General features: G+C 37.4%; 1 protein-coding gene across 2 annotated transcripts in view; it reads left to right on the plus strand.

The window, feature by feature from the left end:
• Positions 1-366: 366 nt before the first annotated feature.
• Positions 367-15658, plus strand: part of DOP1A (DOP1 leucine zipper like protein A) — a 54912-nt gene continuing 39620 nt past the window's right edge. The window contains exons 1-5 of one of the 2 annotated variants that reach the window (XM_060205431.1): positions 367-416; positions 730-963; positions 8126-8744; positions 10307-10581; positions 12749-12901. In XM_060205431.1, the coding sequence (XP_060061414.1) occupies positions 399-416; positions 730-963; positions 8126-8744; positions 10307-10581; positions 12749-12901 (1299 nt within the window). In that variant the 5' untranslated portion in view covers positions 367-398. The remainder of the gene's footprint in view (positions 417-729; positions 964-8125; positions 8745-10306; positions 10582-12748; positions 12902-15658) is intronic. The other variant, XM_060205432.1, reaches the window with a different exon arrangement.

The raw sequence follows: 15658 nt of genomic DNA on the forward strand, positions 1-15658 counted from the left end.
AAAGAGAGAATTCTGAGGAAAGCTAATGATCTATGTTTCATGTTAGAAGCAAATCTCATCTATCTCATCTTTGAATAATTTTCATCTTTAAAGACAAATTGATTTTCACTTTCTTGCATAACTGATCTTTTTTTTTTTTTTTTTGGTAAAATCTGTCAAGTATTTTGTTCTCTGACATAGTTGTTCATAATACATAGGTGAATTTTATACAATATATGAAAAGTACTTATTAACTGCATATTACTTAACTTTTAAAAGTTACCATATAGTAGGAGCCTGATGCTTTTATTTACATACATTAGAAATTTCTCTGTTAAATGAAGACTGTTGGAAATCTTTTTCCCTTATCTTTTCTCTCCTCAACTCTCTGCTTTTTCATTTTAAAGCCTACTAGAAGTATGAGGGTGCTGTGTCAGGTATGGTATATTCAGCCTATTTTGTTTCTAATTATATTCACTTCTGTTATAATTTCAGTAAAGTAACAGATAAAGGTGGGGTTGTTATAAAATACATGCTTTGAACTATTGATATCTAAATTAAGAATTTGGGAATAGAATATTTTAAGTCATTAATGTTAAAAAGACCATATAATGTTAGTTATGAGCATGTTGCATATAAAATATTAAGGATGAATACAATGATTTCTTTTTTATATATCAATGAAAATAAATTATGTAACTTTTGAGTTATGCACTATTTAACCTTTTGTCTTCTGACTTTTATCTTCAGGAGACTTATATTGAAATTCAGACAGAACATTTGCCTCAGTTGCTTGTCAGGATGGTTTCAGCCCTGACAAGCCATCTCCATACCCTTCATTTGTCTGAACTCACAGACTCACTCAGGCTCTGTTCAAAGATCCTTAGCAAGGTGCAACCTCCTTTGTTATCTGCCAGCGCTGGAGGTGTGTTGCAGTTTCCAAGTGGACAAAACAACTCAGTTAAAGAATGGGAAGATAAAAAGGTAATGATAGCTATTATCTTGGTGTTAGAACAATAATTCTTCTTCAGAAGAGAATGGTTTGCTGAGTAAAATTCTTTTTCTGTAATTATTTAAATATTAGCAAATTCCCCCTAGATCCATGTATTATAGCAATATATCATCTTGACGCTTGTGTAATTGAACTGCCTATAATAGCACTTTCAAGTAGAAATAGAATGCAAAAAAAAAAAAAGAAAACACATGTAATTTTGGTCTGTACTTAATTAAAAAATAGTTGAAAAATAAACAGGTGAAATTTATCCCAATATGATAAATATATATTATCATTTCAATGTGTAGTCTATATGGAACTGATATAAGTTCATAATATATTTGACATTCTTTTTTAAAATTTTTTATATTTATTTATTTCCTTTTTGTTGCCCTTGTTGTTTCATTGTTGTTGTTATTGATGGCGTTGTTGTTAGATAGGACAGAGAGAAATTGAGAGAGGAGGGGAAGACAGAGAGGGGGAGAGGAAGACAGACACCTGCAGACCTGCTTCACCGCCTGTGAAGTGACTCCCCTGAGGTGGAGAGCTGAGGCCTTGAACCGGGATTCTTATACTGTCCTTACACTTTGCACCACCTGCGCTTAACCCGCTGCGCTATTGCCCAACTCCTTATATTTGACATTCTTTTAAAGTTATTTTACTTACTCATTCATTTATTGGACACAGAGAGGGAGAAACTGAGATAGAAGCAGGAGATCTGGAGTGAGAAGAAACACCTACAGCATTGCTTTACCACTCGTGAAATCTTCCCCCTACAGGTAGGGGCTGGATCTTGAACCTGGACCTATGTACGTACTGTACATGTGCTTATCTTTCTGAATTTTATTTTTTCATTTATTCTTTTTTTTTTTTTTTTTTTAACCAAAGCACTGCTCAGCTTTGGCTTATGGTAGTGCAAGGGACTGAATCTGGGACCTTGGAGCCACAGGCACGAGAGTCAGTTTGCATAACCTTTATGCCATCTGCCTTCTGAATCATCTTTCTTTCTTTCTTATATTTATTTTCCCTTTTGTAGCCCTTGTTGTTTCTCGTTGTAGTTATTATTGTTGTTGTTATTGATGTCGTTGTTAGGACAGAGAGAAATGGAGAGAGGAGGGGAAGACAGAGAGGGGGAGAGAAAGATAGACACTTGCAGACCTCTTCACTGTCTGTGAAGGGACTTTCTTGCAGGTGGGGAGCCAGGGGCTCAAACCAGGATCATTAGGCTGGTCCTTGTGCTTTGCGCCACATGCGCTTAACCTGCTGGGCTAGACTCCCTTTTCTTTCTTTCTTTTGTACTATGCACTCTACCAGGTGTGCCACTGCCTGGCCCCTTTCTTTCTTTCTTTCTTTCTTTCTTTCTTTTTTCTTTTTTTTTTAATTATTATTATTATTATTATTATTATTTTACCAGAGCACTGCTCAGCTCTGGTATATGGTGGTGCTGGGGATTGAACCTGGGACTTTGGAGCCTCAGGCATGAGAGTCTCTTTGCATAACCATTATGCTATGTACCCCTGCCCCTTTCTTTCTTTTTTAAGTTATATTTATTTATTTATTCATTTATTGGATAGAGACAATCAGAAGTAGAGAGAGTTAGGGGGAGGGAGAGAGACAGAGAAACACCTGCAGCACTGCTACTTCACCATTTGCAAAGCTTTCCCCCCTGAAGGTGAGGACCAGGGGCTCAAACCCAGGTCCTTGCACATACATGCCTTCTGAATTCTAGAATATATTTTAACATTACAGCATATCTTCATCCAAATGCCAAATTTTTATCAGAATTAAATAATTTGTGTATAATTTCATAAAAATTTACATTTGAAAAAATATATTCCTATACCAAGTTTTTCTGAACAAACTTGAGCTTTCAAATAATGGCATTATCTTTTTTTATATTTATTTATTTATTTTCCCTTTTGTTGCCCTTGTTGTCTTTTTATTGTAGTTATTGTTGTTGTTATTGATGTCGTTGTTAGAACAGAGAAAATGGAGAGAGGAGGGGAAGGCAGAGGGGGAGAGAAAGACACCTGCAGACCTGCTTCACCGCCTGTGAAATGACTTCCCCTGCAGTTAGGGAGCCGGTGGCTTGAACCGGGATCCTTAGGCAGGTCCTTGCACTTTGCGCCACGTGCACTTAACCCGCTGCGCCACTGCCTGACTCTTTTTTTAATTGAAATAAACATTTACTTATTTTTATTATTTTTTTTTTACTAGAGCACTACTCGGTTCTGACTTACATTAATGCCAGGGATTTAACCTGGGGCCTCAAGGTCTCAAGTATGAATATCATTTTGCATGATCATTATTCTGTCTCCCCGACCCTGAAGTAAAAATTTAGTTTGCCAGTTAATCCACATTTGAAGTGCTCGGGAGTCACAGGTGGTTTGTAGCTACCACATTGGCCAGCAAGTTTTTAATCATATCTTCACTGCCCAATTTCCTGTACATGCACAATCATTGACTTGCTTCTGTTCTCGACATTCAGATTAGTTTCACTCTTCTTGGCCTTCTTCTAGACTGATTGCTTACTTCATGATGATGAGTAGAATCACAGTAGTGGATGCTGGGCTGTAGCGCAGTGGGTTAAGAGCACATGGCACAAAGTGCAAGGACCAGCATAGGGGTCTGTGTTCGAGCCCCCGGCTCCTCAACTGTGGGGGGAGGAGATCACTTCATAAACAGTGAACCAGGTTTGCAAGTGTCTGTCTTTCTCTCGCCCTCTCCCTTTTCCCCTCCTCTCTCATTCTCTCTGTCCTATCCAACAGCAGTGACAACAATAATAACAACAATGATAAACAACAAGGGCAACAAAAAGGGGGGAAAAAAAGCCTCCAGGAGCAGGGGATTCATAGTGCAGGGACTGAGCCCCAGCAATAACCTTGAAGACACACACACACAAAAATAAAATAAAATAAAAAAATAATCACAGTAGTTTTACTTTCTGGTACTGAGTAACTTTTTAAAAACATGTGAGCCCCCACACCTATGGACATATAAGACTCTGGGGTGGGGGTGGGTGGGTGGGGAGAATACAGGTCCAAGAAGGATGGCAGAGGACCTAGTGGAGGTTGTATTGTTATATGGGAAACTGGGGAATGTTATGCATGTACAAACTATTGTGTTTACTGTTGAATGTAAAACATTAATTCCCCAATAAAGAAATTTAAAAAAAAAGAAACTAAAAAAAAAAATCATATGAAACACCAATGGAAAAATTGACAATATAAGGTATTATAATATTGTACTACACAAATGTATTGAACTTAAGCTCAGTGGTACTACATTAAAAGTTTTAAATTTTCTAACACATTCATGTAATTTTGTCCATTATTTTGTGATTTTCTGATTAAAAAGATTAAAATAAAATAGCATTACAGGAATGAGTTAATGATAATTTTACCATTTAAATGAGAATTTTTCCCAAAAAAAATTAATACAAGATTTCAGATAGTTGCTAGCCTAAAATTTGGCAATGAAGTTTCTGATTGCCACCTCTAAATTTTGGCATTGTGATATGATGGGTTATATACACTTTAAGAAAACACAAGTAGAACCTGAACTGGAATTGGCATATTGCACCAAAGTAAAAGACTCTGGGGTGGGGGGGCGGGGAGAATACAGGTCCAAGAAGGATGACAGATGTCTTAGTGGGGGTTATATTGTTATATGGAAAACTGAGAAATGTTATGCATGTACAAACTATTGTATTTACTGTCAAATGTAAAACATTAATTCCCTAATAAATTAAAAAATAAATAAATAAAACTACACTTTAATGGGGGGCAAAACGGGAAATTCTGAGTCTCCTGATCTGAGCTCTTCAGCCTTATTAACAAAGCTTTAACTTTGGCAATTTTATTTCTATCTTCCCTAAGCTTCAGTTTTCTTACTAAATGAAATAGAGGAAACCACATCTGTTTACTTAGCCCCTGCTCTTTCTGTTGGAGCCCTTTCTTTCTAATAATGAGATTCATGTTAAGCGATCACTATTGTGAAAATGTATAAAGGAAAGTATGGGTAGCAGCAATATGGAAAATGGAGTCATCTGACTTAGATTGGGGGCCAAGAAAGACTGTCTTAAGGAGGGGCTGAATGAAGTCTTAGAGGTGAGATCGTGCACTTCACAAAGCAGCCTTCCCAAAGGCTCTCTGAAAGGAACACTATGCAGATGGTGAGGGTGAGTTGTGGCTGTGAGACAGGCAGGCACAAGGCTTTACAGAGCCTTTTCATTCTAAGGCTTTTATTCTTTATCTTAAGAGCAATGGGAAGACACTGAAGGGAAAAAAGGCAAGTGGCATAGTCAGATATTTGTATTAGAAAAATCACTCTGGCTACAATGTGGAGTATGGATCTGAGAGACAAAAATGGATGTGGGGAGACCTGCAGTAGTGCAGGTGAGAGGTGGTGATAACTTGTGCTAATAAGATGGGAGAGTGTAGCCAGATAACAGTCAGGTTGTTAGGAGGAAGATGCAGTGACTTAGTGATCTATTAGTAAGGCTACTGAGTGATCACTAACATTAAATGTTTACAAAGTATCAGGTACTATGCTAGTTTTTTTTCAATCACTTTTTTTAATTGGAGGGATTGATTGTTTACAATAAGTACAGTTGTTGGTACATGTGTAACATTTCCCAGTTTTCTGAAAAACATTCACTGCCAGCATAGTTTCTCATCCACTGTATTATACCAGGACCTGAAATTCCCCCACCTCCACCTCCCAGAGCCCTTTACTTTGGTGCAATACACCAAACCCAGTCCAAGTTCTTTATGTTTCCTCTTTCTGTTCTCATTTCTCAACTTCTGTTTGTAAGTGGGATCATTCCATATTCATCCTTCCCTTTCTGCCTTATCTCAGTTAACATAATCCTTTAAGCCTAATCCAAGTTGAGGTGAAGGTGAACTCACCATTCTTAATGTAGATATACCACAACTTCCTTAGCCACTCATCTGTTGTAGGACACCACCTAGGTTACTTCCAGGTTTTGGCTATTTCAGATTGTTATAAACATAGGTACACACACATCTTTTTTAATATAATTTTATTTTTTGAATAAAGACAGCCAGAAATGGAGAGGAAGGAGGAGATAGGGAGAGAGACAGAGAGGCACCTGTAGCACTGCTTAACCACTTGTAAAGCATCTCCCCTGCAGGCGGGAATTGGGGGCTTGAACCCAGGTCCTTGCACATTGTAATCTGTGCACTCAACCAGGTGCACCACCACCTAGCCTCCTATACACATCTTTTTGATGGGCATGTTTGACTTCTTAAGATATATACCCAGGAGAGGAATTGCCAGGTCATAGAGTTGGTCCAAATGCTAGGTATTTTATATGCACTATTTTAATCTTTACAGTTAATAGAAATTGTTGTTATCTCAATTGTGTGAAACTTAGAAAGCTGAGGTTTGGAGAGGTTAAATAGGATGCCATGCTAGTAAGTGGAAGAACTAGCTGACTTATAGTCATTACCTTTAACTACTCACTGAAGTGATAACAGTGTGTGGAGGGAAGATGGAGAAGGTACCAAGACTCATCCCTAGGATTCTATTTGATGAATAATGGTGTCATTCATTAAATTAAGAAGCTTTGAGTGAGACACATCGTGGTGACAATAGAGCACTTAATGCATATCTTCAGTGACCTTTAATAAGTTCACATTTTCACAATATTATTGTTTTAATACTACATTTTAATGATCAAATCAAAAGTATGCTCTTGCATAATTTTGCAAGGGGATTCATGATGTGAACCATTTTTATTGCCTTAAGCCAGAAAATATTCTTGATCATAGCACTCACCCTTTCATATAGTGAGAGAATGACTAGTCCGTTCTAACTCTACTATAGTAGTCAGTTCAGGTTTTTTTGTCTATACTGTAATTAATTGCTCTCTAGACTATAAAACGTTTCCTTTTTATTCCCAGGATTTTTAAAAAAGATTTATTTGTGAGAAAGATAGGAGGAGAGAGAAAGAACCAGACATCACTTTTGCACATGTGCTGCTGGGGATCAAACTTGGGACCTCATGCTTGAGAGTCCAAAGCTTTACCACTGCGCCATCTCCCAGACCACTGTTCCCAGGATTTAATAAGATGGCTGGCATATAATGTGGGTTTAGCAACTATTCGTTGAAAAGAATTAAGATTGTGAACATTTGAAAGTACATTATGGGGAGTCGGGTGGTAGCACAGTGGGCTAAGTGCATGTGGCGCAAAGTGTGAAGACCGGTATGAGGATCCTGGTTTGAGCCCCTGTCTCCCCACCTGCAGGGAAGTTGCTTCACAGGCAGTGAAGCAGGTCTGAAGGTGTCTATCTTTCTCTCCCTGTCTCTGTCTTCCTTTCCTCTCCCCATTTCTCTCCGTCCTATCCAACAATGACATCAGTAACAACGACAATAACCACAACAATAAAAACAAGGGTAACAAAAAGGAAATAAATATTTTTAAAAATCTTTTTTAAAAAGTACATTATGAATTTCAAGTCAAAATTTCTGTCTTTTAAAATTCATGATTAATAGTGAGTTATAATATTGTAAGATTACAGTATAGCTCTATACCACACCTACCACCAAATTCTGTGTTCCTGCCCTCCCACCTCCCAAAGATAACCGCTATAGTTCTCACAGAGTCTTAGAAATAGTTTGTCAAGCTGAATTTCACACCCAAGTAATTTTGAACAGATGACTTCCCCCCCCCCCGGTTTTTAGAATACCATTTTTTAAACTTATTTCTCAGTTTATTCACCTTTTAGATAGTAAGAAAGTGATTTTCTGAAATAAATTGAACAAGTTGTTCACCACTTGAAAACAAGAATAGAACCTAAAGATTTGCATATGCATATTTCCCCTCAAGCACCTCATTTCATACAATGTATAATGAAAGCATAATATTTTTATGTCCATTAGAGCCATATCAATATATTCTATTATGATAGACATATTCATGAATTGTAGAAACTGTTCAGGTTTCATTTATTATGTAGATATAAACTGTGAATAGAATAATCTAAAACAAACTTCTCAAAATATATCCATTTTTAATATATATGTTTAGCTATTCAGCTTATTGTCCTTTTTATTTTTTTAAATGTAATTCATGTTATTTCTTTTTTTAATTTTTTAATGAAATAATTGTTTTTAATCTTAATCAGGTATCATCAGTTTCTCTTGAAAATCCTACCGAGGTGTTTGAAGATGGAGAAAATCCACCAAGTAGTCGATCATCAGAAAGTGGATTCACTGAGTTTATACAGTATCAGGCAGACCGGAGTGATGACATTGACAAAGAACTGAATGATGGTCAAGTGTCAGCTGCCATTCCAATTTGTAGCACTTCCTCTGAGACAGAAACAGCCTCTACTGTGGGATCTGAAGAAACCATCATTCAACCACCTTCCTTAGTCACTCAGGGAACAACTCGAAGTGGAAAGACAGCCCAAAAGACTGCAATGCAGTGCTGCTTGGAATATGTCCAACAGTTTCTCACCAGACTTATCAACCTCTACATCATTCAGACGAAATCTTTTTCTCCATCTTTGGCTACAGATCATCAAGGGGATCTCAGTAGAGAGCAAGGAGAAACTTCAAAATGGGACAGGGATTCACATGGAGATGTAAAAGAAAGAAACATAAGTAAACAACAGACTTCAAAAGAATATCTTTCCTCCTTCCTTGCAGCCTGTCAACTCTTCCTGGAATGTTCCAGTTTTCCAGTTTACATTGCTGAGGGGAGCCATACCTCAGAGTTACACTCTGAAAAGTCAGAGGCTGGTAAGAATGTCTCTGCTTTCTTTATATTTAAATATTATGCATGGCATACTTTTGAAAGAAGATATATTTATTTTATGAGAGAGAGAAAACCAGAGCATAAATACACTGTAAATTATGCAGTGCTTGATTGAGTATAGGGATTTAGGCATGCAAGCCCTGCACTTTACTTGCTGAGCCACTGAGGTATGAACACTTCCATTTTAATTTATTTCTATATGTATGTACTTACTTATATGTTTATTTTAATGGGAGATTCACAGATAAAAATCGGAGTACCGCTCAACTCTGTCTTATTATGATGGTACACCTGATACCTTGGAGTCTCAGGCATGTAAATCTTTTGCATAACCTTTGTGCTGTCTCCTTAACACTGAGGCCTCCTTTTTTTTTTTTTTTAAGATTTTATTTATTGATTGATGAAAAAGACAGGAGGAAAGAAAGAACCAGCCATCACTCTGGTACATGTGCTGCCGGGGATCGAACTCGGGACCTCATGGTTGAGAATTCAATACTTTATCCCAAGGCCTGCTTTTTCAAAAGAGCACTGGGATATTAAAACTAGGAATTTTTTTAAATACAAGTAGATTATTTTAGTTTGGAGATGTTTGTATCTTGGAAGTATCACTACAGAGAGACTGATATGTTAGAAAATTATAGGATTTTTATGACTCACAATTTGCTTCTGAGTATAAGCTAGGAAGGAAATTAGCTCCATCCTGTGGAGAAAAATAATGTAGGATTTCAATCCATTGGTTTTATTTGGCATATCATATGAGTATCTTTATTGGAATTTCATATATACATATAGTGAAATATGTTACAGCACAATGCTTATTGGTTAATATATTCTTTCAGAATAAGAAAGTTAATATATGACTTGACAAAAATAAATATAAGGGTGGAGGTAGATAGCATAATGGTTATACAAAGAAACTCTCAAGCCTGAGGTTCAGTTCTCGGCACCACCATAAGCCTGAGCTGAGCAGTTCTCCGATTTAAAAAAAAAAAAAAAAGTACATATAAAAAAACCTATTCATTTCTTAAAGCCAAATGAAACTGTGAGAAACTACATTTTTGTTAATAGAGAAGACTAACATTAAGTACTTGGTTTTTTTGACACTAACTTGGAAGTTAGAGTACTTATGAAAGGTTTAATGTGGTGAACTTTTGGCTCTCCCCCACCCCTTTTTCTTTTTCTTTTCTTTTATATTTATTTATTTATTTCCTTTTTGTTGCCCTTGTTGTTTTAATTGTTGTTGTAGTTGTTATTGTTGTTATTGATGTCGTTGTTGTTGGATAGGACAGATAGAAATGGAGAGAGGAGGGGAAGACAGAGGGGGAGAGAAAGACACCTGCAGACCTGCTTCACCACCTGTGAAGCGACTCCCCTGCAGGTGGAGAGCCGGGGCCCCCCCTTTTTTTTTTTTTTAAAGAACACTGCTCACCTCTAGATTATGGTGGTGTGGAGGATTGAACCTTAGACTTTGGAGCCTCAGGCATGAGTCTCTTTGCATAGCTGTTATACTATCTCCCCCACCCTTGGCTTCCATCTTTTATTTCAGACTGGGAACACGTGCAGCCTCCACTGTGGCTCCAGACTCTGATGAATGCTTGCAGCCAAGCAAGTGACTTCACTGTGCAGAGTGTTGCTATTTCACTTGTCATGGATCTGGTGGGATTGACTCAATCTGTGGCCATGGTCACTGGAGAAAACATCAACAGTGTAGAGTCTGCACAACCCTTAAGTCCAAACCAGGGGAGAGTAGCTGTGGTTATTAGACCTCCTCTCACTCCAGGTAATCTGAGGTACATTGCTGAGAAGACGGAATTTTTCAAGGTAAGTTATATATATTCATAATTAAGATGATACTTGGCCTAGTTTGCTTAACAGAGGTTTTAAAAATGATAAGCAAGCAAGCCAGGATATGGTTCACCCAGTGGAGCACGCATGTTAACATTTGCCAGGATGCAGCTATGAGCCCCTGGTCACCACATAGGTGCACCATGCCGTGCAAAGTGGAAACTTCACTTTGAGAGGGGCAACAGTGCTGAGGTGCCTTTTCACCATCTCTCTTTCACCCTCTATTGTTTAAAAATAAATATATAAAACTTTCTGGGAGAAGTGTACTCATACAGATGTCAGGTTCTCACAACAATGTGTGTGTGTGTGTTTTAATTTCTCTTTCTTTTCTTGTCTTTTTTTTTTTTGCCTCCAGGGTTATCACTGGGGCACGGTGCCTGCACTACGAATTCACTGCTCCTGGAGGCCATTTTTTTCACCATTTTTGTTGCCCTTGTTATTGTTATTATTGTTGTTATTGCTGTTGTTGGACAAAACAGAGAAATTGAGAGAGGAGGGGAAGACAAAAAGGGAGAGAAAGATAGACAGACATCTGCAGTGCTACTTCACCACCCGTGAAATGAGAGAAAGACACCTGCAGTCCTACTTCACAGTCTGTGAAGCAACCCGACTGCAGGTGGGGATCCTTACACTAGTTCGTGCCATGTGTGCTTAACTGCTGCACTACTGCCAGGCCCCCTGTGTGTGTGTTTTGATAAAACATAACTGAACACCTCTTAGTGCCTTACCATATAGAAAAAGATACCACACATACTGCTTTGCTCATCTACTCCCCAGTTTTGTGAATAGAAGATAAAGTGAGAGGAATATTAGGATACCAAGCTTCTAGTATTAAGGCACTAAAACAGTGAAGAGCATAATTTCAGCTTAAAAGAGGGAAGCTTATTTATAAAGGTAAGCTATTTCCAGAAATTGTGATAAACTTGCTTTTCATAGTGATAGCCTTAGCTCTCCAAGTAGGCCAGGAATTTTTGTTTGTTTGTTTGTTTTTGTTTTTGTTTTACCAGAGCACTGTTCAGTTTTGCCTTTTGATGGTGCAGAGGATTGAATTTGGGACTTTGAAGCCTCAGGCATGAGTCTCTTTGCATAACCATTATGCTATCTACCCCTGCCCACACAGAAATTTTTTAGAGTTTTTTTTTCCTGGTTCTAGATATAGTTTTTATAGCTTTTATGATTCTATTCTATGTGTTTATCATCTGTAGTATATGAGATTATTCAGAAAAAATGCTGTCTTTGATTTTCTGTCACAGTGTGAAAACTTTGATAGAAATCACAACAAATAGTATCCTTTACACAGAGCATCAAGTACATTTGAATTGTATAACTTAAGCAGGTAATTCTTTATGCATAATTAAAAAATATTAGATTTCAAGGCATCGTATTTCTCCAGGTAGTTCCTCTAGCTCAGTTAGAATTGAGTTCTGTGATAATGAGTGATAAATCCTAAAAAATGTTGCATTTTTATTAATGCTGTTATATATTATCTAATGCCATGCTATTTTTTGTGTTTTAAGTAGATTGGCTATTTGGGCTGTGTGTTATATTTCACTTAGTAGGATATAACCATAAATACTAAATAACATTCAATGTTTTTAGATAAAATTTGGCATTATTTTAGTATATGTGACTAAAATAGTGAAATGGAATCTTTTCTAGGCCCTACAGAATATGATTACCACTCTGATGAGTCTGATACTTAAAAAAATATCAAAAAAGGTCTTTCATAAGCACTTCTGAGAAGCTGGGCTTCATAGTGGGCAGTTGAATAGATACATTTTAAAATCTCATTCCAGGACATAATGAGTGTTAAAGACCTATGTCTTGGGGCCAGGTGGTGGTGCACCTGGTTGAGTGCACATTTTATAGTGTGCAAGGACCCAGGTTCAAACTACCAGTCCCTACCTGCTGGAGGAAAGCTTTGCAAGTGGTGAAACAATGTTGCAGATGTCTCTCTGTCTTTCCCTTTCTACTACCCCCTTCCCTCTCAATTTCTATCTATCTCTATCAAATAAATAAAATAAAGAGAATTAAAAAATGTAAAAGAACTATGTCTGGCAGAGGCTTATTTGTACCTAACAGAATATGTTTGATAAATAACTGTTCATTCATTAACAATGTCACTTTACATCAATTTATATAGCATGTAGCCTTAACATTGTGGAACCAGCTAGGAGATGGAACACCTCAGCATCACCAGAAAAGTGTGGAACTGTTTTATCAATTACATAACTTGGTTCCTTCATCTAGCATCTGTGAGGATGTTATAAGTCAGCAGTTAACCCATAAAGATAAGGTAAAATTCTTCTCTTATTGTGCCTATCCCCCTATAACCCCCCTTTTATACTAAAAGATAAATTAAACTCCCATAAAATTATTATGACTAGGATCTGAATAACAGATTATATAGCTTCTTTCAGAGCAATCTTAATTTCTTTAAATATGTTCCTTTCTTTTTGAGGGGAATTTCTTATGCAGGCATCTTTATGAGGGAATTCTTTATGAAGTAGCCTCAGATTAAATGCTGGGTTTATACCTTGGTTCACGACATTAGTTAAGAGATAATTAAACATGTTACTGGGGGCCAAGCGGTAGCACACTAGGTTAAGTGCACACAGTGTGAAGTGTAAGGACCTACACAAGGATCCCGGTTCGAGCTCCTGGTTCCCCACCTGCAGGGGGTTGGGGTCACTTCACAATCAGTGAAGCAGGTCTGCAGGTGTCTGCTTTCCCCTTCTCTCTCTATCTCCCCTCCCCTCTTAATTCCTCTGTGCTCCTGTCCAATAAAAAACAGGTAACAAACCTGCCAGGAGCAGTGGATTCATAAGGCAGGCACCGAGCCTCAGAGAACATGTTATTGGGGTGTCAGGCAGTAGCACAGCGGGCGCAAAGCGCAAGGACCAGCCTAAGGATCCATGTTCAAGCCCCCAGCTCCCCACCTGTAAGGGGGGTCGCTTCACAGGCAGTGAAGGGGAGCTGCAGGTGTCTCTCTTTCTCTTGCCCTCTCTGTCTTCCCCTCCTCTCTCCATTTCTCTCTGTCCTATCTAACAATGACTTCAATAACAACAACAATAATAACTACAACAATAAAAAAAACAACATGTTACTGGTCTAACTTCTTACTAAGTCTTTGAAAATGAGCCAGTGACTTCAATTATGGAAGTAATGGATATCATAATTAATATATGGGAATAAAATAATATGTGGGTTGTAGAATATTAATAGGTGAGATTTTATTATTCATTATAATAAATATCTAAGAATTTTGTATCCTAATATATCAGAAGTAGTACATAAGTCAATTAAAATAAAAGATGGCTGAGTTTTGAATGAGCTTGAGAAAACCACTGGAATAGTCTTTGTGATTGTCCTCTCCAAAGTAATTTGATAAAGTTTGTGGTCATCCTATACCTGCTGAATAATATAAATTTGAGCTTCGATTGAAAAGCTCTTCTTAGCTGCTTACCTTAATTAAAGGGAATTCTAAATGCTAGTGAGTTTGAATGTGTCATGTTCAAAAATACATTGTAGCAAAGAAATAAGTAGAGTGAACCATGAACACTTATTCTATGCCTATACATCTGAGGTTACTAAAGGGGAAGGTGAGAGGGTGAAAAGGGAGGGTAGCGAGGCCAGTGCCTTATGATGGAAGGAGATGTCCACACTTTGGTGATAGGGGAGGTAAACCAGAACATATTTGGGAGAGATGTGAAATTGTGCCTCTGAGACAACTACAGTCTTGCAAAACATTTTGTTAATTTAAAAAAAGTAACAGCTCGAGGCCAGGTGGTGGCCACCTGGTTGAGCGCACATGTTACAATGTACAAGGACCCAGGTTCGAGCCCCTGGTTCCCAGGGCAGGGGGAAAGCTTTGCAAATGGAGAAGCAGGGCTGCAGGAGTCTCTCAGTCTCTCTCCCTCTCTACCACTCCCTTCCTTCTTGACTTCTGGCCGTCTCTATCCAAAGTAATAGCTCATCAGATAAGATACCTGCATTGTGCACAATCCAGGTGTAAGTCCTAGTACTGTAGGTAGCTCAGGCGCTGTGATTTCTTCCTGTGTCTTTCTCTGCCTCTCTCTAAATGAGAAAAACATCCAGAGAGTAGTGAAAATTGCATATGTACAAGACTCCTGCTTATCAGGGAGAATAAACAAATTTAAAAAAGGCACTATGTTAAAGTATTAAAGCTTTTGGCAGGGTGAGGGGGTGGGAATAAAACAAGTAAATGAAGGAAGGAATGAGTGGAAAGCTTACTGCTCTAATAAAAACACTACTTTTTCTCTAATAAAAACGCTATTTTTTCTTCTCCAGCACATTCTTGTAAGGTCATTCAGAAATAATATTATAAATGAAGCCTTGGATTTAAAGTTTAATAATTAGTTTTACATGAAGTATAGATATATGACAAGTTAAAAACCTGCTTACATGTGGAGCATTTCTTTTTCATTTTATTATTTTCTTCTTTTTTTTTTTAAAAAGAAATATTAGGTTCTAAATAAATATGCTATACATCCATAGAAAAATAACTGAAAAACTTTTTTTTCCTTTGCCAGAGCTCTGCTCAGCTCTGCTTTATGGTGGTTCTGGGAATTGAACCTGGGAACTGGGAGCCTGAGGCTTGACAGTCAACTTATATAACTATTATTTTATCTCCTCCACCCATGGCTTTTATTTTTATTATCTGTTTCCTTTTGGTGTACGTGTAAACATAGACTTAAGAGATACAGCATTTAGTTCACCCACACAAGAATCCAGGAGTTTCTGAACTATCCCGAGCAGATTATGCAGTTAACATTCCTCAATTTGTAGGTACTTGTACTTAAAGGATTCTAAAAATACTGGAGAAAGATGATAAAAGTTGGCAATATATCTACAATATATTGAAGTTTGGAAAATTCTTAACATCTCTAAGTCACAAGTTACCAACATTTAAATGAAAAGAATAATAGTTTCTGCTTTGTGTGGATTGAGATGAATCTTAAATGACTTGATATTTATAAAACACTTAAAAAACAGTTCCTGAAAAAATAAATACTGTATAACTATTTGTTTT

The sequence above is a fragment of the Erinaceus europaeus genome, chromosome 13, assembly GCF_950295315.1.
Source record: "Erinaceus europaeus chromosome 13, mEriEur2.1, whole genome shotgun sequence".
Classification (NCBI taxonomy): Eukaryota; Metazoa; Chordata; class Mammalia; order Eulipotyphla; family Erinaceidae; genus Erinaceus; species Erinaceus europaeus.